The sequence below is a fragment of the Myotis brandtii genome, unplaced genomic scaffold, assembly GCF_000412655.1.
Source record: "Myotis brandtii unplaced genomic scaffold, ASM41265v1 scaffold355, whole genome shotgun sequence".
Taxonomy (NCBI): Eukaryota; Metazoa; Chordata; class Mammalia; order Chiroptera; family Vespertilionidae; genus Myotis; species Myotis brandtii.
The window spans coordinates 557,001-583,823 of NW_005363642.1; the positions used below are offsets into that span (position 1 = coordinate 557,001).

The window sequence follows — 26,823 nt, forward strand, 5'->3', positions numbered from 1 at the left end:
TGAGGGATGAAAGGAGGTACGCGCCTTAGATCATTTCAAGAGCAAGGATCTGCTGGAACTAGACTTTTGCTTCCCGGGAAGGTGGCCACTGGCCCCAGGGGATTCTTGAGCACTTGGAATGTGGGTAGACCGAAATTTGGCGAATGAGACACACCTGATTTTAAACACTTACTATGGGAAAAAATAAAAAAGGTAAAACATATCGTAATTTTGTGAAAAATATTTTTTATTGATTTTTAGAGAGAGAGGAAGATAGAGAGAGAGAGATAGAAACATGGATGAGAGAGAAACATCATTGATGGGCTGCCTCCTGCACGCCTCCTACCCGGGATCGAACCCACGTCCGGAGCGTGTGTCCTGACTGGGAATTGAACCGCGACCTTCTGGTTCTTGGGTTGATGCGCAACCACTGAGCCACATGGCGGGGCTCATTTATAATTTTTTATGCTTAAATAATACATGTTGAGATATTTTGAACATATTGGGTTAACTAAAGTATGTTATTAAAATTAATATCACTTTTACTTTTACTTTTGTTAATATGGCTACTTGAAAATTTAAAATTAGATATGTGGCTCACATATTTCTGTTGGACAGTGCTCAAATAGTGCCTGTGAATGGGGGCAGGGGTGGTTGGAAGCCTGTGCCATTTGCTTATCTTTTCCGCTTCTCTGATGGCATCTTGCCTCCTATTCTGTAGGCTCTCCAGGAATCCCCACCCCCTTCTCACCCTCAGCTGAACTGAACTTTGGAGCTGATTGCATAATGAGGATCTTGTCCTAATATGCAGAATAATTCATGTTCATGGGCAGAATTTTTTTCAAAAAATGTCTGTATCTGCTGTGTACTGGAGTCTGGAAATAGTCATGTAATGTTTAACTCAGAATCAGATCACGTTTTATTGAGGTTGAATGTTTTCATTATTTTCGTGTGTGGGTTGTGCAGCGAGCATGTTAATTTGCAGGGCTCCTGCCACCTAAAGGAACTGGAGAGCTCAGGCCTTCCTTCCAAGTTACTGTGCCTTTTGCTTGGGGCCTGGTTCGTCTTGCTCTGACCTTCCCAATCCTCAGATACAGTCAGTTTTTGCCCATAAAAATAGTGGTTGTCAACCCTATTGTCCCACAATTCTTAATTTTTTGATTGATTTAAAAACATGCCAGTTTGGGTAGGCTAAATTAATGCTGTATTTGGGAGAGACTTAGAATAGAACCTCAATTCTGGGAATGGTGACAGTGACTCTTGGAAAGTTTTGAGCTTTCCAGTAAAGGGCCAGGTAGAAACAAAAGATGTCTGTATCCATTTGCCTCACTCTAGAATGGGCTTTCTAGAATAAGTATGATGTTTGGAAACTTGTTTTCTAGATTATATCTTGAAGTGTTGTTGTTGTTTTTTTTTGAAGTGTTTTGTTTTAATGAGAATCTTTTTCTCCAGAATCTGAGGATTGGAAGTAAAATTTTTCTCTAAAATGTGACGTGTTTCTAAATCAAGCAAAAACTTTTTGGATAACATTTTTAGAAGGAAGAAATATTAATCCAGAAGTTTAAAAAATAATGCTTGTGGTAATACATGTTTAATCAAAACACACACACACAGAATAGAAAGGAGACACTCTTTTAAGCGAGGTGATTTTCTTTGAGGTTTTTGTCCCAACAAGAAATTTGTATTTTTTTTTATGAGTTCAGCAATATGTTTAGTTAGTTAATATTAATTAATTTCACATACCTTAAAAATCTCAGGAACCATGTACTGGAACCAGTAAGAGAGAGTCAGTAATTTTCTGTTTGACAAAAACAAACAAAACCCAGAGCCTTGGTATTTTATGAAAATACCTGAATTTGGAGCAAGATATTAGTGTGGCCCTTGAGAAGACCTCATCTGCAGTCCTGGGCATGTCACAGGCAGTATGCGTGACTCTGGGCAAACTATTTGTCTTGAAGACTTTACATCTTTTTTTTTTTCCTTAATATATTTTCATTGATTTCAGAGAGGAAGGGAGAGGGAGAGAGAGATAGAAACATCAATGATGAGAATCATTGATTGTCTGCCTCCTGCACGCCCCTTACTGGGGATCGAGCCTGCAACTCGGGCATGTGCCTTTGGCTGGAATCGAACCTGGGACCTCTCAGTCTGTAGGCAGAGGCTCTATTCACTGAGCCAAACCAGCTAGGGCTACATCTTTTTTATATATATGTAAATATATTTATAAGTCTGTCCATTAACTGGAATTATTTTTATTGATTTCAAAGAGGAAGGGAGAGGGAGGGAGAGAAAAACATCAGTGATGAGAGAATCATTGATTGGCTGCCTTCTGCACCCTGCTACCAGGGATCAAGCCTGCAACCCGGGCATGTGCCCTGACCGGTAATTGAGCCATGACCTCCTGGTTCATAGGGCGACGCTCAACTGTTGAGCCACACTGGCTGGGCAGAGACTTCACATTTTTGTTGATTCCTCCCATATAGAGGTGGTGTATGAGGTGAGATGAACCCTGTGCCTTAGCAGGGCTGGGCACTGTAGGAGGCAGTTGGCATATGTATCTGGTTTCAAAATGAAAGTCCAGGGGGGGCGGGCAAAATTATGTAATTACCTTTCTGATGTTTAGCACAGCCTCCATCATCCCTTTTCATTTTCAGTAAAAGGGAAAAATGGTCTCATAAAGTATCCAGTAGGAGAGACAGTTGCAAGAAGGTGGTAGAACATCTGTAATAATGTTTCACTGCCTGGGTTTGTGGTCATAGGGTTATATTGTATCCACATGCTTTTGTAAGTGTTGCCAGAGTGAGCTAATACATTATTGCAAGACAGGCTTGACAGTAATGCTACTTTAACTACTTTTTATTGTTTGCCTGTTTGTTTAGCCATTACACAGAAGCTTGGGTCTGATGGTAATTACAATTTTTCACTTGAAACTTAGGAATACCTTTTAAGGCAAAAGTACTAGCACAGTGCCCGGTTCCCCGGGGACACTTTCTCTGGTCCTGAGTTAGAACATCTTGTAAATAAGGCCCTTTAATATTTCTTCTTTGTATCTAAATGCATTATGGTAGGGCAAAGTGGACTTCCATGTAAAGATTTTCCCTGGAGTGGCATCCTGACTGACTGTCCACCGACTACATTCCTGTGCAAACCCTCTGCTTTGTCTAAATGACTTTAGATTATGTTCCTTGAGCACTTAGGTCACTGTGTTTGGGGGCATATGTTTATTTTGTTTCTCTTGAGTGGCTTTCAAGTGTCCACCTGTCTGTCAGTGCTGCATTGGTCTTTGAGAGCCGAGCCCAGGGCCAACTTACCTGTGCTCCCTCCCCCTCCTCCAGGTGGCACCACCACTTACAGTGCAAAGGAGGGTGGTGGAAGAGTTCAGGCTTGGAGCCAGCCTGTCTGGCTTTGAAATCTGGCTCTGTCACTTGGCAGCTGTGTGATCCTGGACTACTTGTGTCACTTCTCTGTGCTTCAGTTTCCTCATAGGACCTATGTCTTAAGGTTATTATAAGGATTAAATGGTTTAATACATGTAAAGCACTTGGGACAATGCCTGGCACGCAGCAAGCGCGCTAAGTGTTAGCTATCATTCCTATCTGTGCTATTGTTGCAGTCACATTTCATTTACCTGGGTGTCTTCTGTTAATGCAGTGGTTCTCAACTTTCTGGCCCTTTAAATACAGTTCCTCATGTTGTGACTCAACCATAAAATTATTTTCGTTGCTACTTCATAACTGTAATGTTGCTACTGTTATGAATTGTAATGTAAATAATATCTGATATGCAGGATGGTCTTAGGCGACCCCTGTGAAAGGGTCGTTCGACCACCAAAGGGGTCGCGACCCACAGGTTGAGAACTGCTGTAATGGGAGCTAGTTTCTAAAGTTACTATGGAAGGCTTCAATTTCATGGGTATGAATAAATTGTTTAGTTATTAGCTCTGTACATTGTACTGGATTGAGTATAATGAGTTTCACCTAACAGGCCTTGAGTAAATACTTAAAGGAATTATAATAACGATCCAGGGTTTTTTTTTTGTTCTTATATAAAACTTGAGAATGAGTAACAATTTTAAAATCAGCTGGTTCTGGAAAGATGATATTCCGGTTTGTAGGAATTTAGTTAATTTAATGAAATTCATGTCTAATTGAATTTCTTGCCTTAATATGCAGTTGAAAGCTCCCCTACCCCCAACCCATCATTTCCTTTTCATTTAAGGAGAAGGAATGGGTCTGACTTGCTTTTCCCCTGGCATCACAGCACTGTTTCAGGAGTCTTATGGTTTCAGATTTTTCTCTCTGTGTCTCTCTCTGATTGATTTACTCCCCAACTTGTTCCCCTGCAGGGTTGGGGCAGAGTCCCCTACAGCCAGCTCTGCTTATGTCCAGTCATTTCCTCCCTGCCACCCTCCTTTCTCCTGCTTGTCTGTTTTTGTGAACAGTTTACCAGGTTTTAACTCTGGGGCCCCTCAACTTTGCATTCATTCACTCTTCCATTCAAGTTTTTCTTGACCTGGTCCTAGGTATTGTGATGCAATCAGGAGTAAATAAAACAAGGCACCTCTTGAAGTGAATAATGGGATGTGATGACAGTTTAGGGTGGAAAGGGAAGGCCTCTAAAGGTACACTTACTAGTAGGTCAAGATTCCAGACGGAAAAGGAGCCAGCTCTGCAGATCTGGGAAGTGTGTTATGGGCAGAGGGATCAGCAAGCACAAAGGCCCAGAAGTACAGAGCCCTTGACTCATTTTAGGAACACACCGAAGGCCAGTCTGACAGGAGCTGAGTAAGTGAATCAGGGCGAGGGTGTTGTGAAAAGACTTACGGGAAGTTAGTCCTCCCAGATCGGGTAGGTCGAGGTAAGGAATCTCGGTTTTCTTCTAAATGCTTAGGGAAGTCAGTGAAGGATTTTAGGCAGGGCTAATAACTAATTTCTGTTTTTAAAAGAGCATTCCTTTTAGTTTCGGGTAGGAAATGAAAGGGGGAGGGGCAGAGGAGATGCCTGGAGCTGAGACAGAGGCTGAGAGAGGAGGATATCGCCACCTTCATATGAGATGGTGTGACTCAGGCCAAGGAGGTTTTGAGTGGTTGGATTTGGGATGCATGCACCTATTTTGATGGTATCACTGACAGGCTTTGTCAGTGGGTTGATTGGATGTGGAATGTGAGAGAGAGAGGAGTGTAACGCCTGGTTTTTGGCTTGAGCAACTGGCTGGAAGGTGGTTTCATTACTGAAAAGGTAAGATTGGGCTAAGCCTTAGGATTGGGAGGAGGGCAGAGGATTAAGGCCACTGAAGTTAGAAATGCTGAATAAAAGTCAGAAACAGAGCAGGTGGCTTTGCACATATTGTTGTAGAATAGAGGACTTTACATTTTGTAAATGAAGTTTGGGCAACTGGGTAGCTATTTGGGAGGGAATTATATACAGTGTATCTCTACATTACTCCTTATAGTAAACTGGCAGATCTGATTAAAAAATAACCTATATAATAAAGAGCTAATATTCTAATTAGACCGAACAGTAGAAGGTCCATTCAGACGACCTTCTGAATGACCTTCTGGACGAAGCCAGGGCTGCGAGGGCCTGTGAGGGCTGGCTGGGGCTGCAAGGGCCAAGCCCCTTGCACGAATTTCATGCATCCGGCCTCTAGTGTTTAATGAAAGAATATTAGTACTAGAAGAAAACATGGATAATTATTTTATCATCTCAGAGTGCTGAAGGCTTTTCTGAGTATGTCAAAACCCAGAAGCCATATTTCTCACCTCCTGGTTGACGTAGATGAAAACATTTGATAATTTCTGGTGAAGCAGTGAGATAGACACCCTCAAGTACTGTTTCTGGGTAGGGTCATTTGGTGTAGCTTGGCAATAGCTGGTAAAATAAAGACAACATACACTCTTTATCCTATAGAAAGCCTTTTTAAAAAGTATATTTTATTGATTTTTTACAGAGAGGAAGGGAGAGGGATAGAGAGTTAGAAACATTGATGAGAGAGAAACATTGATCTGCTGCCTCCTGCACACTCCCTATTGGGGATGTTGTGCCTCAGGTACATGCCCTTGACGGGAATCGAACCTGGGACACTTCAGTCCGAAGGCCGATGCTCTATCCACTGAGCCAAACCGGTTAGGACTAGAAATTCTTTAAAGATACACATATGTCCTATGTATCTGATGAATTTTAAAGATTGGAAACAACCAAAATGTTCATCACTAGAGACCTAGTGTAGTTATGGTCCAATCATATCCTAGAACAGGCTACAGGGCTATTAAGGATAAAGCAGTTTTCTAGGTACTGATATGGAATGACCCTCTAGATTAGGTGCTTCATGTAAAAAGCAAGGTGCAGAACATGTTAGGAGCCCCAGGTTGTATAAAAAATAACATGCATGGGCTATTTTTAATTTCTTATTTTGAAATACAGACTCCCAGGAAATTGCAAAAATATGTAGAGTTCCAGTGGTGCCATCTTATGTAACTAGAGTGACATCAAAGCCAGGAAATTGACATTGGTATAATACTGTAACCAAGTACACCTTACTCAGTTTTCACCAGTTTTTACATGTACGTGTGTGTGTGTGTGTGTGTGTGTTCTATGGTCTGTGTCTATACACAGAATAACCTAACAGTGGTTGATTGCTTTCAGGAAGGGCAAAAGGGTGGTTGGGTGACAGGGTTGGGAGGAGACATTTCTTTTCATTGTCATAATAAGATACTACTTTTAAAATAGTTTGTGATGTCTACGAGACATCCAGGTAGAACTGTCACATCTGTGGAGAGTATCAAGGTCTGCCTGGGGATGGACTGGGGAGTGTAGGGGCCCTAGATGAGGGTTGGTAACATCTGGGCAGTGTGGAGTCCCCGAGGGGAGAGTGGTTGGGAGGGAGAAGGTCTGATGAAGCCCCAGGGCTCTCAGAAGTCAGCTGGAGAGGGAATCCCAGTTTCAAGGAGGAAGTGGACACCTGTGACATACGACTTGAGTTTGAATAAGAAAAGGGGGGGAAAAACCCCCCGGTGGTGTGTCTCAGCGGTTGAGCATTGATCTATGGTTCGATTCCGGTCAGGGCACATGCCCAGCTTCAGAGGTCCTCAAACTTTTTAAACGGGGGAGGGGGGCGGGGGGGGGAAGTTCACTGTCCCTCAGACATTCCACACATGCGCACTGCGGAGCCCGGGACGAGTCGGCTGCTAAGCAGGACAGGCAGCTTCGGCAAAAACCCCCGGCGGGCCGGATAAATGTTTTTGGCGGGCCGCATGTGGCCCGCAGACCGGAGTTTGAGGACCCCTGCCAGGTTGTAGGCTGGATCCCCAGTGTCGGGCGTGCAGGAGGCAGCAGATCAGTGATTCTCTCTCATCCTTGATGTTTCCATCTTTCTCTCCCTCTCCTTTCTTCTCTGAAATCAATAAAAAGATATTTTAAAAAATAAAGTCTGTTTAAAAAAGTAGCTGTTGGGTTAACTTTATTAAATTCTTTCTGACATTAAAATTGAGGCAAGATTTTAACTGGATCCAAAAGTAAGATGGTGTATAAGGCATAGATCTTTTTCTTTCTTTCAAAATGGGAGGTGGAGGAGGCTTATTTTATAGGTAAAACTAATCTACGGTGGAAAAAAAAAATCTGGTTGCTGGGAGCCAGCTGGGGAAGGGGCATGAGGAGTGACCATGACTGTTGGTCTATATCGCGATTGGGGTCTTGGCTACATGAATTTATCATTTGTCAAAATGTGCCTTAAACTTTGTGCATTTTACATTAAGAGACCTAACAAATGTTGAATTCTAGGTAATGATAAATATGTTGAAGAGTTTAGAGGTGAATTATAATTGATGAATTAAATGTAACTCACATTGCAATTCACCAAAATAATTTAGGTTGATGGAAGGACAGAAGGATGGGCAAATGGATAAAGACAGGCAGATGTGATCAATATAGCAAAATATTAATTGTAGAATATAGGTACTATGTTGGTATATGGTGTGCCTTGTGAAAAGAAATTTTAATTTGTGTGTGTAAAATTTTTCATAACATTTTTGGGGAAAATTATAGAACATTTCATGTTCTGTCATATGTTTAAATATCACCTGATACTATGCTTCCAAATCTTTAACATGTAAAGGAGGCATATATTTTATGCAATTAAGAGTCTGCATCTCATTTCCTCTTAATCACTTATCTGAGTTGTCAGCTCTTTGCCACCTGCCCTTTGTCCCTAAGAAGAGGTCCAGGTTCAAGGTTTTCCAGCACTCTCTGGGGAAACAGCCCTTCGCTATTAGTTTGGGGGATTATCATTACCCAGACATCCCTTCTTAGCCAACAGATTGACTTTCTCAGTGAACCAAAACTCCTTTCTCACCTGGCTGGACAGAGGTGGGGGGAGAGGTTTGCCATTCACTGAAGAGAGGGAACAATGCTTCTTAGAATTGGTGTCTGCTTTTGTCTCAGGCCTTTGGGCCTGTCATAGATCCTCAAGTGCTGCTCTGGGGGCCTTTGAGCTCTGAAGTTCTGACTTGAGTTGGCCCTGCTTAAAATAAAATCAAGTAAAAGAAAAGCCACCTTAGTGGGCCCAGAAGGGCCATCTTTCCAAGGAAGGGCTCAGAGGCTACATAGACTTTTAAAAATACTTTAATTTTTCCCCAGATATAATTCATTTACAGGACTCAAAAGTTTTAAAGGTAGTCAGTGAAAAGACTGTCCCACCCTTTCTGCTGCTGCTGCTATAATTTTTTGGGATTCCATCTGGAACAAACAAAAAACCAGGGTCATATTGTGGGGATTGCTCCTTGCCTCTTTCTTCCCCAGCTCCATTTAGCCATTTCCTTTTTGATAGACATTGAGTTAATTTGCTATCTTATTCTCTTACAAGTATTGCCTCCTTAAATAACTTTGTACATACAAGTATGAATTACATTTTTTATCACGGAAACGGTCAGACCTGTACCAGTAGAGGGGCCGGATGAACGCACACATTCCTCCCATTGTTCAAAAGGGGCAGTTACCCATATTTTTGGCACCGTTGTTTCACTTCTACCCATTCATCCCCCCTTGAGGCTAAAAACAAATTCCAAGCCCTAGCTGGTTTGGCTCCGTGTATTGAGCATTGGCCTGCGGACCGAAGGGTCCTGGGTTTGATTCTCGTCAAGGGCACATGCCCGGGTTGTGGGCTTGATTCCCCCCCTCCCCCCAGGGGGCGTGTAGGAGGCAGCCGATCAATGATTCTCTCTCATCATTGATGTTTCTATCTCTCTCTCCCCTCTCCCTCTCTGAAATCAATAAAAATACATTAAAAAACAAACAAAAAAATTTTCCAGAAATAATGTCATTTTACTTCAGTGTAAGGGGCTTTTAAACTTTTTATTTTGGAAGAGTTCAAACTTACAAGGTACAGCGAGTACTAGGAAAAAGCCTTGTGCTTTCACCAGTTATCAGTTCTGTTGTTTCATACGCGCCCCCCACTCCCTTTTTTGTTTGCTGGAGTATTTTAAAGCAAGTTCCAGATATTATATCCTTTCAACATGTAAACACTTCAGCAAAGTACCAATCTTTCAGTATGAGATTGAAGTATTTAGAGCTGTCAGTATTTAAAAGACAAAAAGAATTAGTACCAGCTGTCAACCTTTGGGGCATTCCAACCTTCATCTTCACCCGTACACTTTGAAAAAGGTAGGTTTAAAGACAAGACCACTGGTAAGCAATAATGAAACGGAAACATTTCAGCTATGTATTTGAAGCGTGAGTGACATTTTCCTATCTGTCATGTGGGTCCAAATACATGGTTTATGTGATAAGATGTCTTCTGAGGCTTAGATCTCATTGGTTTTTATCCTGGGGTGATGTGCCCCACCCAGTCCAACCGTCCCCTGCAGGGGACCTTTAACAGTACGTAGAGACCTTTTTAGTTGTCACAAGGGAGGGGGGAGGGAGGGCTACTGGCATCTCGTGGCTGGAGACGGGGATGCTGCTAACATCTGTCAGTGCACAGGACAGCCCCATCCCACCGCAGCCGCTGAGCTTGAGAAACCCTAGTTTAGGACGTGGGAGATGCTGTTTTATCACAGGTCTCTTCCCTGTGGTCCTTCTTTGATTTGCTGGGAGCTGCCTAATGCACACTGATTAGTGGTTTAGATAATACCAGCAATGACACGTATTGACATTTGCCAGTTACCTGGAAGGTAAACCCTTAACTTTCCAGAAAATTCCAATGGAAGGAAATTCATATAGATCACTAATTTAAAGAAAGTATTTTTATTGATTTCAGAGAGGAAGGGAGAGTGAGAGATAGAAACATCAATGATGAGAGAATCATTTATCAGCTGCCTCCTACACGCCCCACTCTGGGGTTCGGGCCCACAACCCCACCATGAGCCGTGACCGGGAATTGAACCATGACCTGTAGGTCGACGCTCAACCACTGAGCCACATCGGCTGGGCTAAATCATTTATTTTTGTCAGTTGTATCAACAAGAATTATTTCAGAAGTTTGTGTAACAAAATAAGTGTGAAGGTTTAGAGTCTGCTCATAAGGAAGTCAGACTCCCTCAGAGGCAAGCGGATGTGAAACCTTTTTACTTCTGGAGAGCTTCCAGAAGCAAAACAAGGCCGCGACTGTTCAGGGCAGCGTCCGTGAGCATGTGGGAAGGAAATAAACAAATCCTGAGGCTGAAGGAGAGAAGAGAAGGGAGAGGAGGGAAATGACTTTTTCATGGAGAGTACTTGGAGGAGCCTTCAAAGTCTGCCTGGCTGATTAACCTAAAGGAGTTTAAGAACCTAATGCTATGTGAGCTAGACACCAGGCACCACACAGTAGAGCAGACGGGGCTCTTGGCTTTGAGAACTGGAGAGTCACGTCAGCATAGGGGACGTGTCCACAGCGAATTTGTGACATAACCTTAAATGATGGGTGTTCTAACGGGGGTCCAGGTTGTGCTGCCTGACGCCATTTTGTGTGTTCTTTCTTTCCAGATTGCTCACTTAGAAAGTGGATGTGTAGGGTAACATGTCCAGTGTGTCCGAGGAGAGAAGAAAAAGGCAGCAGAGCATTAAGGAAGGACTACAGTTTATACAGTAAGAGCTTAATTCATACCTGTGTCCTCAACCCCTGCTAACTTTTATATGGCTGTACATTTCACAGAGATTAAGAACCCTTTAGTTATATATCATAAGTCCCATTTATTTGGATTAGAAATTAGGTGTTTTGTTCCAGAAGTGATTTTTGCTCTTTTACATTTGATTTCTTTGTGTTCTGACCTGGATCTTTTTTTAAAATTTATTTTAAATTTATTTCAGAGAGGAAAGGAGAGGGAGAGAGAGAGACAGAAATATCAATGATGAGAGCGAATCATTGATTGGCTGCCTCCTGCATGCCCCACACTGGGGATCGAGCCCACAACCCAGGCATATGCCCCAACCAGGAATCGAATTGTGACCTGATTCATAGGTTGATACTCAACCACTGAGCCACGCTGGCTGGGCTGACCTGGATCTTATTGTCATTGGTTGGTAGGGCCGAAATCCTTTAGTTTCCCTGAGAATGTTAGACTGAGGAATTTTAACCTAATCTCATGAGAACAGTTCTGATGAGTGAAAGTGAACATCTGTCAACACAGGGCTTTTGTGATCAAACGTTTCTGTTGAGAAGCTCAGTCTGTGACTGACCGTTGTAAGGCATGCCAGTGAGGGGACAGATGGGGCCTGGGTGGATGTGTCTAGGAAGAGGTCCCTCTGTGCTTCCCAGGAAGCTGACAGTCTTCTCTTCACACTCCAGTAAATTGGATCCAGTGGTATTATTGGTTTTGTACTATTTTTAAAACATTTCTGGCATGTGAAACATTAGGCCTTCTTTCTGTAGCAGTAGATTTGAGAAGAAAATGTACTTAGTCAAGAAAAGACAAAGGAATAATTTTAGATTTCTTAAATCATGACTACAGTTATATGTGAATAAGGAGAAGTAGGTCTTTAAAACATGCTTTGAACCAGCAGCAAGCTTGTAGACCTTCATATCTAAGATGCCTTCTGGATGAACAAATCCTGATAAGAGCCTGATAATTACAATTAATTTGTTTCTTCTTCTTAGGTCACCACTGTCGTATCCAGGCACACAGGAACAATATGAGGTAATGACTCTGGGAAGGTCGACTGAAAAACTCTTCAGTAGCCTGTGAACTGTAAATATGTAGCAAGGGTTGGCAAACTATGGCCTTGTTGACCAAACCTGGCCCATTGTTTGTTTTTGTAAATAAAGTTTTATTGGAACACAGCCACACTTATTTGTTCATGTATCATCTATGGCTGCTTTCACAAAATATGGTAGTTGGGACAGAGACTGTATGGCCCACAAAACCTAAAATATTAGTATCTGGGCATTTACAGAAAAGATATACTGACCCTCATATATCGGACATTTGTTTTTTTACATACTTGGACAGTTGTCCTATATTTTCTTTCCTCTATTAGGATAGTATTGAATTAATATATCTTTTGAGCCCCTAAAAAATTAGTTCTAGCCTACTTCTCATTTCATTGAAAATAAGTGGGACAGAATATGTTGAGAAGGAGAGAGCAGAGAATCTTCTGCTTTTATTTAGAAGAGAAGTTCTAACAGTGGTCAAGGGTGACTGAGTAATAGGAAGAGCCAGGGGTGAATCTATTAATTAGAAAGCCCGGTCAGTCTCTGACTGACCTTTGTAAGGCAAGTCAGTGATGAGATAGTTCTATAGGTTCTCGTCTCTACAGACTGTTAGTTCACCTGTGGTTTTGGGTCTCTTGAAGGATTTGGTGCTTCTAATTATCACTTCTTTGTCTCTGCCTGTCCCTTCCTCTCCTTTATTTCAGTGACTTCTGCCCTCTTCCTTTCCTCCCTCCAAACAGATGTAGAATCATGAAGTATGATGGCTGCAAATAAATGGAATAATCCATTTACTTTATAATTCAGTTTACAATCCTTACTTTTAAATTGGAATTGGGGTCCAAAAGAGGTTAAGTGGCATGTCAGAAGTCACTTCAATTGTCAAAGCTTGATCTGTCCAGTTTTCTTTACTACTTAGACCTGAATTCACAAAATGAGACAGAGACTTGAATATTTATTTGATCTTGTGATAAGAAAGACTTCTGAAATATTAAAGCTGTGATAGAAAACACAAAGGAATCTTAAAAACTTTTCTACATACCAAAAGGATGTGCATTTTTACATAATAAGAAAAAGGTTTAACATCCATCTCCCTCTAAGTAAGTGGCCTGAGCAAACAGGTTATAAAAGCAGAAATACAAATGGTCCACAAAAAGTGGAAAAGTTCAACCTCACTGCTAGTCAAAGACACACAAATAAAAAGGAACCACTTTCACTAGAAATTAGTAGAGATTTTTAGATGCACAAGTGCCTACATGCTACTCAGTGTTGGTGGAATGCTATAAAGGAAACCACCAAAAGTATCTGTTGTTACTGCCTTTGGAAGGCAGTTTAGAAATACTGGTAAGAAGCCTTAAACGTCTCATTCTGTGTGACCTAGAGTGTCCACCTGTAGGAATGTAACCCAGGCCCAGAGTTGGAAATGTGGACAAATATTTACTGGGTGCTTTTGCTGCATTTTTCTTAATAATTAAACACTGAATTTTTCTCTTGAAAAAGCAAGCCAGATGAAACCCACACTGAGGCAGTGGCCTGGATTTTGTAATTTCTTACAACAGTACTTCTTGCTCTGTCAAATTATTTCCTCTGAAGTTTTAGATACAAAAATTAAAATTTACTTGTACCCAACTTGTTCCTTAAATGGTTTCAAGTGGTAACTTTCTTTTTTTAGGTATATTTACGTGCTCTTGTGAGAAATCTTTTTAATGAAGGAAATGATGTTTATCGGGAAGGTGATTGGAACAGCTCAATGAGCCAGTACACGGAAGCTTTGAATATAGCTGATTATGCAAAGTCTGAAGAAATTTTAATACCTAAAGAAATCATTGAAAAACTACATATAAATCGTATTGCTTGCTATTCTAATATGGTGAGTTGCGGTTTTTAAAACAGTGTTTCAACATCGTACATTAATAAGTCAATATCTAATTTTAGGTGTTTTTTGTTTGTTTTGTTTTTTTAATCCTCACCTGAGCATATTTTTTCCATTGATTTTTAGAGAGAGTAGGAGAGAGAGGGAAAGACAGAGAGAAATTGATGTGAGAGAAACACATCGATTGGTTGCCTCCTGCAACTGAGGTATGTGCCCTTGACTGGAATTGAACCTGGGACCTTTCTATCTGCAGGCCGATGCTCTATCCACTGAGCCAAATTGGCGAGGAGGGCTAATTGTGTTTCTTTTGGAAATTTATTTTTATTGATTTAAGAGAGGAAGGGAGAGGGAGAGAAACATTAATGAGAGAGAATCATTGATTGGCTGGATCCTGCGTGCACTCGACTGGAAATCAAGCCCACAACCGGGGCATGTGCCCTGACTGGGAATCACATTGTGACCTCCCGGTTCATAGGTCAATGCTCAACCATTGAACCACATAGGCCGGGCTCTAATTTCAGTTTTAAGTAAAGATGTTATTAACTGCTTTTAGAGTTGCCTGAAATTTTGAAAGATCAGTTATGGGCAAATGTTTAGGGATTTTTAAAAGTAATTTGTTTCTTAGTTACTGATCTATGGAGACTCCCATTTGAGTATGGCTTTGGGTGGAGTGTCACCTTAAAAAAATAAAAATAAAATCAGCCCAGGGAGATAAGATACAAGTGTTCAGAGATAAGTGTGTCTGTCAGGTACTTGTGTTAACAATTCACTTCTTAGTCAAGATTCAGTCCTCTTAGATTTTTTAGCCCTAAAGGTAGTTAGCCTTCAAAAGAATTAATAAACTTTCTTAGAAAGCAATATTTTGATGTGCCTATAATTTTCACTATGGACATTCAGTAAAACTTACCCGTGAAAATAAGAAAGGTACCCATGTTGTTACCTAGTTCTTCGTTAACGAACATTCGTTGCTATTTATTTTGTTTTCTCTAATGTGTTCCTTTCTCATCGTCTAGCACAGGGGTCCTCAAACTATGGCACGCGGGCCACATGCAAATACAAATATTGTATTTGTTCCCGTTTTGTTTTTTTACTTCAAAATAAGATATGTGCACTGTGCATAGGAATTTGTTCATAGTTTTTTTTAAAACTATAGTCCGGCCCTCCAACGGTCTGAGGGACAGTGACCTGGCCCCCTGTTTAAAAAGTTTGAGGACCCCTGGTCTAGCAGTTTGGGAGTTACATTTTCATTTGACATTTTAATGAGATCCACCAAGGGGAGACTACGGATGGGAGGAGAATAGGACAGGAGAGTGACACCTGCAGGCATCATGTCTAGAAAGTTTTCTTTCTTGAAGATCTGTGGCCTTTATGGCCAGATGTTAACCTTTGTCTAATCTGGGTGCCGGGTAATGGGTGTTTATGATATTCTTTCTACTTTTATGTATTTGAAATCTCATGCTGAAAATAATTTTAAGAAGAAAAATAATACTGCTAACCTGGAGTTTAAAAGGAGGGGAGTAGCCTGGGGTCTTAATGTGTTTGCATTTATTTACAGGAAGACATCAGTGCAAGATTGTTTGATTGCTAACTATATTTGGTCTTATACACCAGGGTTTCCTTGATAAAATTATAGAAGACTGTGATAAAGTCCTCAGTTTAAATGCCAGTAACTGCAAAGCTCTGTATCGGAAATCTAAGGCTCTAAGTAATTTGGGAAGATACAGAGAGGCTTATGATGCAGTAGCCAAGTGCTCCTTAGCGGTGCCTCAGGTATGGGATTTGTATTTTTGTTCATTTGTTTACATCGTGACCATTTTATTAATTCCTTGTGGATATATGGCATCTAAAGAGTTACATTTTCCAACCAGCTATCAGCCTGCTTCAGTTGGGACTAATTACTGATAAAGTAAATGTTTTGACAGAATATAAGTTATAAGTTACAGTTATGTAAGTTTGTAAGTTATACTAGAGGCCTGGTGCACGAATTCATGCATGGGTGGGGTCCCTTGGCCTGGTTGTGATCCAGGCCATTCAGGGCTGTCTTGCCCAGTCTAGATAGGGACTGCAGTAGGTTGGCCAGCGGCCTGGGGGAGAGGGACCACGGGAGGTTGGCGGGCTGCGGGAGGTTGGCTGTGGGAGCGCACTGACCACCAGGGGGTAGCTCCTGTGTTTAGTATCTGCCCCCTGGTGGTCAGTGTGCATCATAGTGACTGGTTGACCGGTCATTCCGGTTGTTCCAGTAGTTTGGTTGTAAAATGGTTGCAACAGTCGCTTAGGCTTTTATATATAAAGATAGGCAAAAGTTTTGCCTAATCTTCACAGTTAGTAAAATATAACTGTCCATTCATTATATATTCTCACTTGTTTCAGGATGAACATGTAATAAAACTAACTCAAGAACTAGCTCAGAAATTGGGATTTAAAATAAGAAAAGCATATGTTAGAACTGAGGTAAGCCGAGTTCTCTCCATCAGGTGTTCTCGTTTTGTTTTATAACCTGGAGTCAATTCTGTTTTTAAGTTCTCGTCTTTGTTTTCTTTCAGCAGTCATTAAAATCAGTTCCTGGGGACAGGGCTACCAAGGTAAAGCTATTACTTCTATAAAAATCATAATATGAAAATGAAGAAGAAAAGATAGGCATGTTAGCAGTTTTGCTTTTAATATGTTTAGTTTGTGTCTATTTTTTGAGACCTTTTTATTTCTCAGACACATTATTGGCCTGAGCTTCCTGTCCTGTGAAAAGAAAACAGGCACCTTGAGTAGAACCTTTCACTCTTACCCAGCATCTCCTGAAGTCTGATGGAACACTTTCAGGGTATTCAGAGATGTTAGGTTTTGTTAGAAAAAGTGGTGTAGGCCTAATAAATAATTTTGGGAGTCTTTGGGATAAACACAGTTAACAAGTTGTTCTTTCATAGGTAAGTCTTCTTGGAGCTGTTAGTTTGCTAGTGGCCACTTGGAGTTGGGAGTGTGAGTGGTGGCCAGGCTCGTAGCTCTGGAACTGGCAGCTCCTGAACCTGTCAGAAATACTGGTCCACAGAACAGACAGGAGGTGCTGCTGGCCGACCAGCACTGTTTGACACCACTCCCTACAACGATTTACATGTTCCATTCATTTCTTGGATAGTGATTGGGAGTGTCTTACAGTGAGTTTTACAGATTGCTTTATAGTTTAGAATCCTGAAAATACTGTGATTCATTATTTGGTTTAATTTCTAGGCTTTGAACTGTTCTGTTGAAGATATCGAGCCAGGTATGTGTTTCCATGTCATCTTAATCTGAAAAGTACCCATTTTAGACATTGTATGTATTATAGTTGTCAAATGAGATTTCTATATGGTTGTTAGTATGAAAGCAAGAATAATTTTGAAAACCACTTTTGTGCTCCTGTCTGAGCCTGCATGTGATTGATAATGCTGATATCACTAAGCAGTCATTGAATGCCCACTAAGGCCTTATCACTATCTTAACAGCTCTGCCCATAAGGGGCCCAGGCATTTTGAGAAAGAAGGAAATATTTCCTCAAATGAATATATCTATGCCTGGGAGAAACAAATTATTTTTAGAATTACATTTACTCTTACTTGAATTGCTTTTACTATTGTATCTACGTATTTATTTGTTTTTATCATTGCTCTTTATATTCTCTTATTGTTTATTAACATTAGTATTATGTACATACACTGAAAATGAGTGAGTACATTTCTATCTATGTTAACAGATTTATTAACTCCAAAGCAAGAAACACTTCCTATTGTTTCTGTACCTGCATCCGGTTTTTCTCACCATGTTGGAAGTGAGCTGGCCTCAGTTTCCGTTATGCCCTTAACTTCTGCTTTGCCATTGCAAGTGGAAGAGAGCTCTCTGCCATCAACAGTTTTGGCAAATGGAGGAAAGATCCCCTTCACGATGCCAGAAGCTTATGTAGATGATGGAGACATGGTCCTTGGAGAGGAAATAGATGACCTCCTTGATTCCGCCCCTGAAACTAATGAAACTGTTATGGTAACGTTCAGTGTCATTTCTTCTAAAAAAATTAAGGCAGGCTTATTTAAAAAAAGAAAAGGCAATATAATAAACTAAAAAAAGAAAAAATAATAAATAAAAATGGCAAAATAACCTGTTAGATATTTTCAGAATTGCCTATTTGCTGAACTTTGGGTTTCTTATCTTGTAAATTATTTTTGTCTTTCTTTGGTGATAAGTGGCTAATTTGGTAATTTTTGAAATAAAAAAGATATATACTCTCTAGTAATTAGCCAATTTTTCTTCAACTCCTATTGGAATCCTATCTATGAAAAGGGTAAATTTAACATTTGAACAAAGAATAGGCATTTGATATTTAAAGCAAAATAAGTTTTATGGATGAGGACTTCTCATTCTTCAGTTCTTTTTTTTTAAAACAGAAAAAAAATAAGCTCTGTAGGTTAGATTCTCCTACTGAGTTTTGATTTTGATTTCAACTTTATGTAATTTATCACCCCGTGTAATGATTTGTTTTTATATATGCTAATGTTAAAAGCAGCTCAGCTAACTTGGAACTGAGATCCATGGATTGTCATCAGATCTTGTGTTGTGTTTTTTTCAGCCATCAGCTTTAGTCAGAGGACCCCTTCCGACAGCCAGTGTCACCCCTAGCATACCCTTTTCAGCGTCTCTGTTGAGCACCTTGCCCATTGGTGCGAGGTATGCCCCTCCACCTTCCTTCTCAGAGATGTATCCACCTTTGACCTCATTCTTCGAAGATTTCTGTTCTTCTTTAAATTCATTTTCAATGAGTGAATCCAAACGAGGTAAGAATCGAGCCATTTGTGTAAACAATTGTGGTTCATTTTCTAAAAATGACAATTTATATTTGGCAGTTATTTATTTCTATTTTTGTGTGTGTTTGGCAATTATTTAACCCTTGGTAGTTGTACTTGAATTATTTTCATTGTAGCTGAAAATATAAAAATAAAACCTTCAATTTTAAATTCACCTTGACTTAAATGTGCCATTCAAGAGATCAAGAAGCAAAGGAGAACAGGAATGTATGTGGCACTGGGTTTTTTATAAGATAGTTTATTAAGCTGGTGTCTATTGTTTTTAGGAGGTGAAATGACTTTCAACATTTTCTCCAAGAAAGGTGTACCCCGAAAGGTCTTAAAGACAGGCTATCCTTTTAAATTCTGAACTGGGCAAATACATATTTAAAACTAATTTAAGATGAATGTTCAGAATAATAACAATTAGATCTATTTCAGGCTGCACCCACTCAGCTCAGTAAACTATGCCTTAGTTTTACAGGAATTGCCCAGTGTTTGGTCGGACTTCTGTTTCTGTAATCCCAGGGTTAATAAATACTTTCTTCAACAATAGTACTAATATAAATCATCATATTTCTGAGGTATTGATGTGTGGTTAAAGAAAAATCAAAATAATTGATTTAAAGATTGACAATGGAAGAAACTAAAATTTATGGAAGACAAATGGCAGGGAGAAAATAATTGAGTGGTAGATTAAGAAAAAGAAAATAATTGAACCTCACTAATTTTCTTAATGTTATAGTGAGTTCTTGCTTCATATTTTTAAGAGTAGAGGCTCTTTTCCCATTGAATATGAATTATTTTCTTAGTCTTTTTTATTATATATTTTTATTGATTTCAGAGAGGAAGGGAGAGGGAGAGAGAGAGAGAAACATCCTATATAGTGAAGAGCTAATATGCTAATTAGACCAGACTGTGGAAAGACCTTCCGGAACCACCTGCCAGAACGACCAGTGGGCGGGGGGCGGGGCCAGCGAGCCTGAGCTGCCAGGCCAGCCATGGCGGTCCCAGCGCCCCCCCTTCTGCAGAGGGGGCAGCATGGGCCTGGTCCCGGAACCCCCCCATTCACAGAGGCAGCAGGAGAGGCAGCAGCGCTGTCCCGGTCCCAGCGCCACGTCTTCCACAGAAGCAGCCACAGGGGAGCAGGCCTGAGCCGCAGTTGGACATTCTCCGAGGGCTCCCAGACTGTGAGAGGGCGCAGGCCGAGCTGAGGGACCCCCCAAGTGCACGAATTTTTGTGCACTGGGCCTCTAGTCAAGAATAAGAATCATTGTTTGGCTGCCTCCTGCATGACCCACACAGGGGATTGAGCCCACAACTTGGGCATGTGTCCTGATGGGAATCGAACCGTGACCTCCTGGTTCATAGGTTGATGCTCAACCAGTGAGCCACGCCGGCCAGGCTCTTAGTCTTTTTTAAATTGATTTTAGAGAGGAATGGGGGAAAGAGAGAGAGAGAGAGAGAGAGGGAGAGGGAGAGAGAAAGAAAGAAAGAAAGAAAGAAAGAAAGAGAGAGAAACATACATCAATTGGCTGTCTCTCGTATTCGCCAGACTGACCTGTGATCAAATCTGCAACCTTTCAGGGTCCAGGACGTTGCTGCAGCCAACTGAGCCACAACAGTCCAGGGCTTTTAGGGTTTTTTTTAAAGTCTCACTTGGACCTGATCTGCCTTAGTTTCTATCTCTGAAATAGCTTTGTATTTAAATTATTTTTACCTAAGGTTTTTTTTTAATATCCTTGGTTTCTAGAGGAAAGGAAAAACTCCATAGCCCTCTTTGAGTGTCAATCTTGAGCAAGAAGGCTCCTAGGAATTGGGATGGACAATAACGTGGGAAGCCATAGTCAGTTACTAAGTCCTGATGTTCTTATTACTTGATTAGAATGAAAAGGTCTGTTGAAGTTTTTTTATTATTTTAGATCTGCCCACCTCAACTTCTAGAGAGGGAACATCGCTTAACAACAGTAATTCTTCCCTTTTACTTGTAAGTGCCACTTCCTCTTTTGTAAATACATCAGTTAAATTGAAAAAAGGTCTTTTACTTAAGTGACTGAGCTATTTGAATGGACGAGACAGTCTCCCAAAATTTTGTGTGTGCTGTGGGAAATAGTGTTGGAATAAGACTCTTTTAGAACATCCAGTAATAAATGCTCTGTGTTTAAGATGGATCTGTCATAGCAAATTAACCACTATTGCAGACCGTGTAAGAGGCTTTAGCACAGAGTGAACAAAACAGGGAAATACAGTTGACCCTTGAACCACACGGGTTCGAACTGTGAGTTTTTTAAATAAATGCCTGTACTGTTTTTGAACTGAGGTTGGGAGTCAGTGGATGTGGAAGGCTGACTGTGTGCATTGATCTGGCCATTTTATATAAGGAGCTTGAACATCCTCAGATTTTGGTATTCTCAGGGTTCCTGGAACCAATCTCCTGAAGATACTGCTGGACAATTGAAATCTTTGTGGAGTCAGAAGTTATATGCGGATTTCTGACTGTGTGGGGGTCAGCCCCTTCACCCCCATGTTGTTCAAGGTCAACTGTATAAGATCAGGGCATGTAAGATGTGCTTGCTATGAAACAGAACAATTACCTCTTACATTTAACAACTCATGAAGGGTCAGAAAAAGTGGGGGAGGGGTGTAAGACCCAAAGAGAGGAAAATGTACAATGAAGCCTTTTAAAATAAAACCTTTTAAGGGACAGAACAATACAGACTTTAGTCTGTGAAGAATCTCTTATTTTTCAGAAGAATTTGTTTCCTGCTTTAATGATAGTGCAATCAATATTTGTTGGCTGTTTTTTGTTTTTTGTTTTTTTTTTTTTTCATTCTTGCAGATGAATGGACCAGGAAGTTTGTTTGCTTCTGAGAGTTTCCTGGGAATTTCAAGTCACCCTAGAAATGACTTTGGAAACTCCTTTGGAAGTACAATTACAAAACCACCTTCATCAGTGACCCCAAGACATCCCCTTGAAGGAACCCATGAACTGAGACAAGCCTGTCAGATCTGTTTTGTAAAATCAGGTCAGGACCTACCGAAGCAGCAGACAGTACTGAACTAGTAACTCGAGAGTGCTCAGGAATTTGTAAATACATGTAGCAAACATCAGCTGTTTGACTTTTCAGCCCCTGTTTAAATCCTTTAAAGAAGCCACAGTTATTGATTTGGGGCCTTTGGAGTCTAATTTAAAGTCTCTTCTCTGATTTGGTGTAATTTTCTTTATAGAATCATATGCAATAGAATATTTACCTGATTTTGAAAGCTTATTGAGATTTTTATGAAATTATTTATGTTCTAAGTATATGCTTAAGAACTTGGTCATTTTCAAATGGAGTGAGAACAAAAATTTTTTTATAAGACCAGTATATGGTATAATGTTTATGGAAATGAAAGTACTTTATCTTGGTTTATTTCTTATCTTCATCCCTAAATTAAGTGATTTAAAACAATTTATTCTCAGTTGAAACATACTCTGTTCCCCAATTCATTTTTTCCTTAGATTTATGTTTAATATTGTTCTTTATGAGCCATCAGAATTCCTATCCTAAATATGGATATATGTTGGGATGACTGGTGTTGAAAAGAACTATGCGTTGTTCACCAAACACCATAAAAGTAAAAAGTTACTTCAGTGGCTTGTTTTCATTTTGGTGTTATGAAAATGGGATTTTTGTAGGAATTTAGTAATCAGTGAATCTGCTCACATCTGCTTATAAATGTGCCTGTAAAATGAAATGACACTTTTTGTGCATATGAACAATCTTTTTTACATCTTTTTCAGGCCCTAAGTTAATGGATTTCACTTACGTTGCTGATTCAGACCATAAATGTAAGAAAGATATTTTAATTGGTAGGATAAAGAATGTTGAAGATAAATCATGGAAAAAAATACGCCCCAGACCAACAAAAACAAATTATGAAGGACCTTATTATATATGTAAAGGTATGTAGTATTATAATTACTTAGTGTGACAAATGATATGCTGCATTTATTGTAATGGTCCCAGGATTGCTGTTACCAAAAATGTTAAGAGTTAAGGGCAAGTTCCTTGGATTGAGACGTTAGTATATTTTATATTATTTTTACTTTGGTTTTAAACTTCTTTCGTGGTGTACATTTTGTAGCTGTTCATGGAAACAGGACTTTTGAACAGATTTTAAACAGAAACTGTCTCAAACTTTAAGTTCTGTGACTTGGTCTAAACAGAATCAGAACACTGAACTAAGGCTTTGAAAGAAAACATATTGTTCTTTAAGCTGCTTTAGAAAGGACTTAGTATTTTTATTTTGTTAAGCCACTTTATCTGAACAACCTTTGAATGTTTCTAAATGATTTTTTAAACTTAGGTAGGGTACATGAGCATATCAAGGCTTTTTTTCCCTGTCTGGAAAAAAAAATTTCTATTTGTGGTGCTGGGTTTTTGTTTTATTAAGAGTTAATACCATTTCTGGATAGTACCATGGGTATCATTGTTTGAAACTCTCCATGAATGTTATAAAAATTCAAATGATGCCCTAAATGTATTTAGTATTCATTGGTTTTGAAAAACCAGTGGTCCACATTATAAATGTCTTAATTCCCTGTCTTTCTAGATGTTGCTGCTGAGGAGGAATGTAGATATTCAGGCCACTGCACATTTGCTTATTGCCAAGAAGAGATAGATGTCTGGACGCTGGAGCGGAAAGGGGCATTCAGTAGAGAGGCTTTCTTTGGTGGCAACGGAAAGGTCCACCTTACTGTATTCAAACTTCTGCAAGAGCATCTAGGGGAATTTATATTCCTTTGTGAGGTGCTGTCTCCAAACCTTATTTTCTGCTGTAAAATTGGTGATAGTTTCTGACTTGCGAGCTCAGAAGTATAAAGTACTTAGTGCAGGTGCTGCTAAAGCATTCACTTGGCAATGGTAGCTTCTATTATTACCCAAAAGATTATAGCGAATATTAGTTGGTATAAGTATATAATGTATAAATATGTAATAATATTGAATCTAAGAAATATTCAGGGTAAGAAGTTATAATTTGTATTACGTTTTTGTGATAATTTGTCTTCTCTGTCTGTTCCAGAAATGTTTTGATCATAAGCCTAGAATGATCAGTAAAAGAAATAAAGACAATTCTACTTCTTGTTCTCACCCGGTTACAAAACATGAGTTTCAAGACAATAAGTATGTTGCTAGTTTCTAATTTTTATTGTGACAAAATAGATTCTTTTCTTTGCTCCAAATAAAACCAGACTAGTATCTGTTCAGGCTTTTCCTCCCTTTTCTTTTGTTGTTTTGAATGATAATGACTCTTTTTAAATGTCTGTTAGTAAATTTTGCTGGGAGTTTTTAAATGAATTACTAAATTATTTAGTACAGAAAAGCCTTACTGACTTTTAGCTGCTTATGACATGGATTTAGGTGTTCTATGACTTAACCTATAATTATCCCCCCCCCCAATTAATCCAACAATTGTACACAGCAGTTTATTTTTTCTGATAAAGATTTAAAATGTATTTCTAGTCTAAACTTGATATTTTCTATATATATTTTTTAAAATTTATGGCAGATGATATTAAAATGTCACTCCCTTTTCATCTTAGGTGCCTTGTCCACATTTTGCGAGAGACAACAGTAAAATATTCTAAAATACGTTCTTTTCATGGTCAGTGTCAGCTTGATTTATGTCGACATGAGGTTCGATATGGCTGTTTAAGGGAAGATGAGTGCTTTTATGCTCACAGTCTTGTAGAATTGAAAGTCTGGATATTGCAGAGTGAAACAGGTAGGTGTCTGTGTGTGTGATTGAGACATGTCTCAAGAGCAGTCTAGACTTGATGAAAACAGTCTCAGAGCCTCTTCTCTCTCACTCTGATGTGGCGATCCCGATGATTTTGCTCTGAGCTTTTAAACTATGCAGTTACTTTTCATTTTCAGAGTGGCTTATTTTTAGTATGTTCTTATGTAGTTAATTACTGGCACAAATTCATGCATGTAGTATGGTTTTGTGAGGAAGATTCCTGGGAAAGCACCAAGAGCTCTATTTGTAAATATTCCATTTTGAAAAAGAGTCATGTGATGTTCATTCCTCCTTAGTGATAGATTACACTGGCTGGGGATAATTAGGGAACTGAGTCTGACTGTGACCTGATTGGTGGGCTGTTAATACATAGAGAACCTAAAGGAAGGCTTGTACATTTCCCAGGTATCTCACATGATGCTATTGCTCAAGAATCTAAAAGATATTGGCAAAATTTGGAAGCAAATATGCCTGGAGCTCAGGTATTTTATCTTGTGTACTTTTTGCATTTGGGATTTTTCTGGAATGGTCTAATGGATGTTAGTTGTTAGCAGAGGCAGTTCATATTGCAGTCCATTACTTTCTTAATGTTTATTGAGTTGAGGAATTCTTAATGTGAAAAAAAATTCTGAATTTTAAAAAGTTGGTCATAAAAAATTAGGCATCCCATAATATCTGCCAATTATATAGGACACAATTTTCTTCAACCTAATTGACAGAACAATTGAGATCTTGGGCTTTGGGGATTCTACTATTATCCAAAAGAATAATTTTAAGACTTCATAATTAATATTAGTTGGTATAAGTATGTAATGTATAGATATGTAATCATACTGAAACTAAGGAATATTAAGTTACAAAAGTTATATTTTGTATTATGTAAAGGAGGTGGATATAGTTTTATTTTCCATCTAGCACATCTATTCCCTCTCTCCCCCCCCAAAACTTCCAGTCATCAATTCCAAAGCCTATTTTTATAAATTGAGGTTTGACATCTTTAATCTGCTTTTTGTCATATTCTCTTGCATTTGGGTGGAGAATTGGAGATTTAGTTATCACATCATATATAATGGTCAAATCATCGAATCAGACAAAAAGAGATATCCTATATTGTATGCTATTGTGAAGAAAAAAAAAGCATGGCGATTCGCTATTTTCAGAAAACTGGTTTTCTGTTAAAATTAAAACTGATCTTTTAATTGTTTAAGGTACCTGGCAATCAAATAATGCCTGGATTTCTTAATATGAAGATAAAATTTGTGTGTGCTCAGTGTCTGAGAAATGGTCAAGTCATTGAACCAGATAAAAACAGAAAATATTGTAGTGCAAAAGCAAGGCATTCGTAAGTAGCGTGTGTGTGGAAACAATACCTATTTCATAATGATCTGTTTCATAGGTGTAAAATCATGTGTGAGAAAAGATTAAGACTTTGAAGAGGGGAGAGCAAAGTAGATAATTTAGGAGTAATTACAAAGCACAAGGAAAGAGATTTTTTAGGCTTTAGTAGATAAGAATTCAACAAAATTCAATAGTACTTTTCTTATATTTTATCAGTTCATTCTTTAGGATTTGTAGGGAATGTGTATTTACAAATATCAACAGGAAAAGAAATGACAGCATCATAAGGCATTTCTTTTAGAAGGGTTGAGAAAAAAAATCTCTGGTCCTTTAGGTACAAACTGCGTACCTGTCCCTTTATATGATGCCTTTTGCCAGTGTGTCTTTGTTTTTTCTGAACTCCATTTTTCTTAGGTGGACCAAAGATCGTCGTGCGATGAGAGTGATGTCTGTTGAACGTAAGAAGTGGATGAACATCCGTCCTCTCCCCACAAAGAAACAAATGCCTTTACAGTTTGATGTACATACGTAATTTTTAAGCCACTTTTTTTAAATTAGGCATTTCAAATTATTAGAAAGTAGTAGTAATTCAGATCAAAATTGGCTCCCTTTAAATAATGCTCATCATAAATAATGAAATTTAAATGGTCCTCTCTTTTTTCCTTCCCTTGAGTATTTAATTGTATGATTCTGGGACAGTTTTCAGATGGATTGGAATTTTAGGAGTTACTTGGAAAAAGTAAACAGAGAATCAAGGAAGAGAGACTTCTGGGCATGATTTAACTTGTCAGATGAATTACTTTTGGGAGGGAATGGAAGAGAATTTCATTTAAATTTGATTCCTCAGCTTTGCTATCAAACCCAAGGCTTTCTGTGTTATTATGAATGCTGTGGATGAGCTATTTTTTAATCATGCCTGTTTCTTTCACT

At 39.3% G+C, this 26,823-nt stretch overlaps 1 protein-coding gene across 5 annotated transcripts in view; it reads left to right on the forward strand.

Annotated features, from left to right (window-relative positions):
- ZC3H7A (zinc finger CCCH-type containing 7A) overlaps positions 1 to 26,823 on the forward strand; it is a 35,458-nt gene that overhangs the window by 417 nt on the left and 8,218 nt on the right. For 2 of the 5 annotated variants that reach the window (XM_014544174.1, XM_005871734.2), the window contains exons 2-19: positions 10,935 to 11,036; positions 12,046 to 12,085; positions 13,769 to 13,966; positions 15,581 to 15,739; positions 16,340 to 16,420; positions 16,513 to 16,551; positions 17,189 to 17,222; positions 17,691 to 17,974; positions 18,558 to 18,762; positions 20,694 to 20,758; positions 21,611 to 21,797; positions 22,556 to 22,717; positions 23,368 to 23,564; positions 23,839 to 23,939; positions 24,359 to 24,540; positions 24,961 to 25,037; positions 25,764 to 25,897; positions 26,308 to 26,413. In XM_014544174.1, coding sequence (XP_014399660.1) covers positions 10,969 to 11,036; positions 12,046 to 12,085; positions 13,769 to 13,966; positions 15,581 to 15,739; positions 16,340 to 16,420; positions 16,513 to 16,551; positions 17,189 to 17,222; positions 17,691 to 17,974; positions 18,558 to 18,762; positions 20,694 to 20,758; positions 21,611 to 21,797; positions 22,556 to 22,717; positions 23,368 to 23,564; positions 23,839 to 23,939; positions 24,359 to 24,540; positions 24,961 to 25,037; positions 25,764 to 25,897; positions 26,308 to 26,413 — 2,319 coding nt within the window. In that variant the 5' untranslated portion in view covers positions 10,935 to 10,968. Of the gene's footprint in view, positions 1 to 65; positions 193 to 9,638; positions 9,660 to 10,934; positions 11,037 to 12,045; positions 12,086 to 13,768; positions 13,967 to 15,580; positions 15,740 to 16,339; positions 16,421 to 16,512; positions 16,552 to 17,188; positions 17,223 to 17,690; positions 17,975 to 18,557; positions 18,763 to 20,693; positions 20,759 to 21,610; positions 21,798 to 22,555; positions 22,718 to 23,367; positions 23,565 to 23,838; positions 23,940 to 24,358; positions 24,541 to 24,960; positions 25,038 to 25,763; positions 25,898 to 26,307; positions 26,414 to 26,823 lie in introns of those variants that run through there. The other 3 variants (XM_005871735.2, XM_014544173.1, XM_005871736.2) reach the window with 3 other exon arrangements.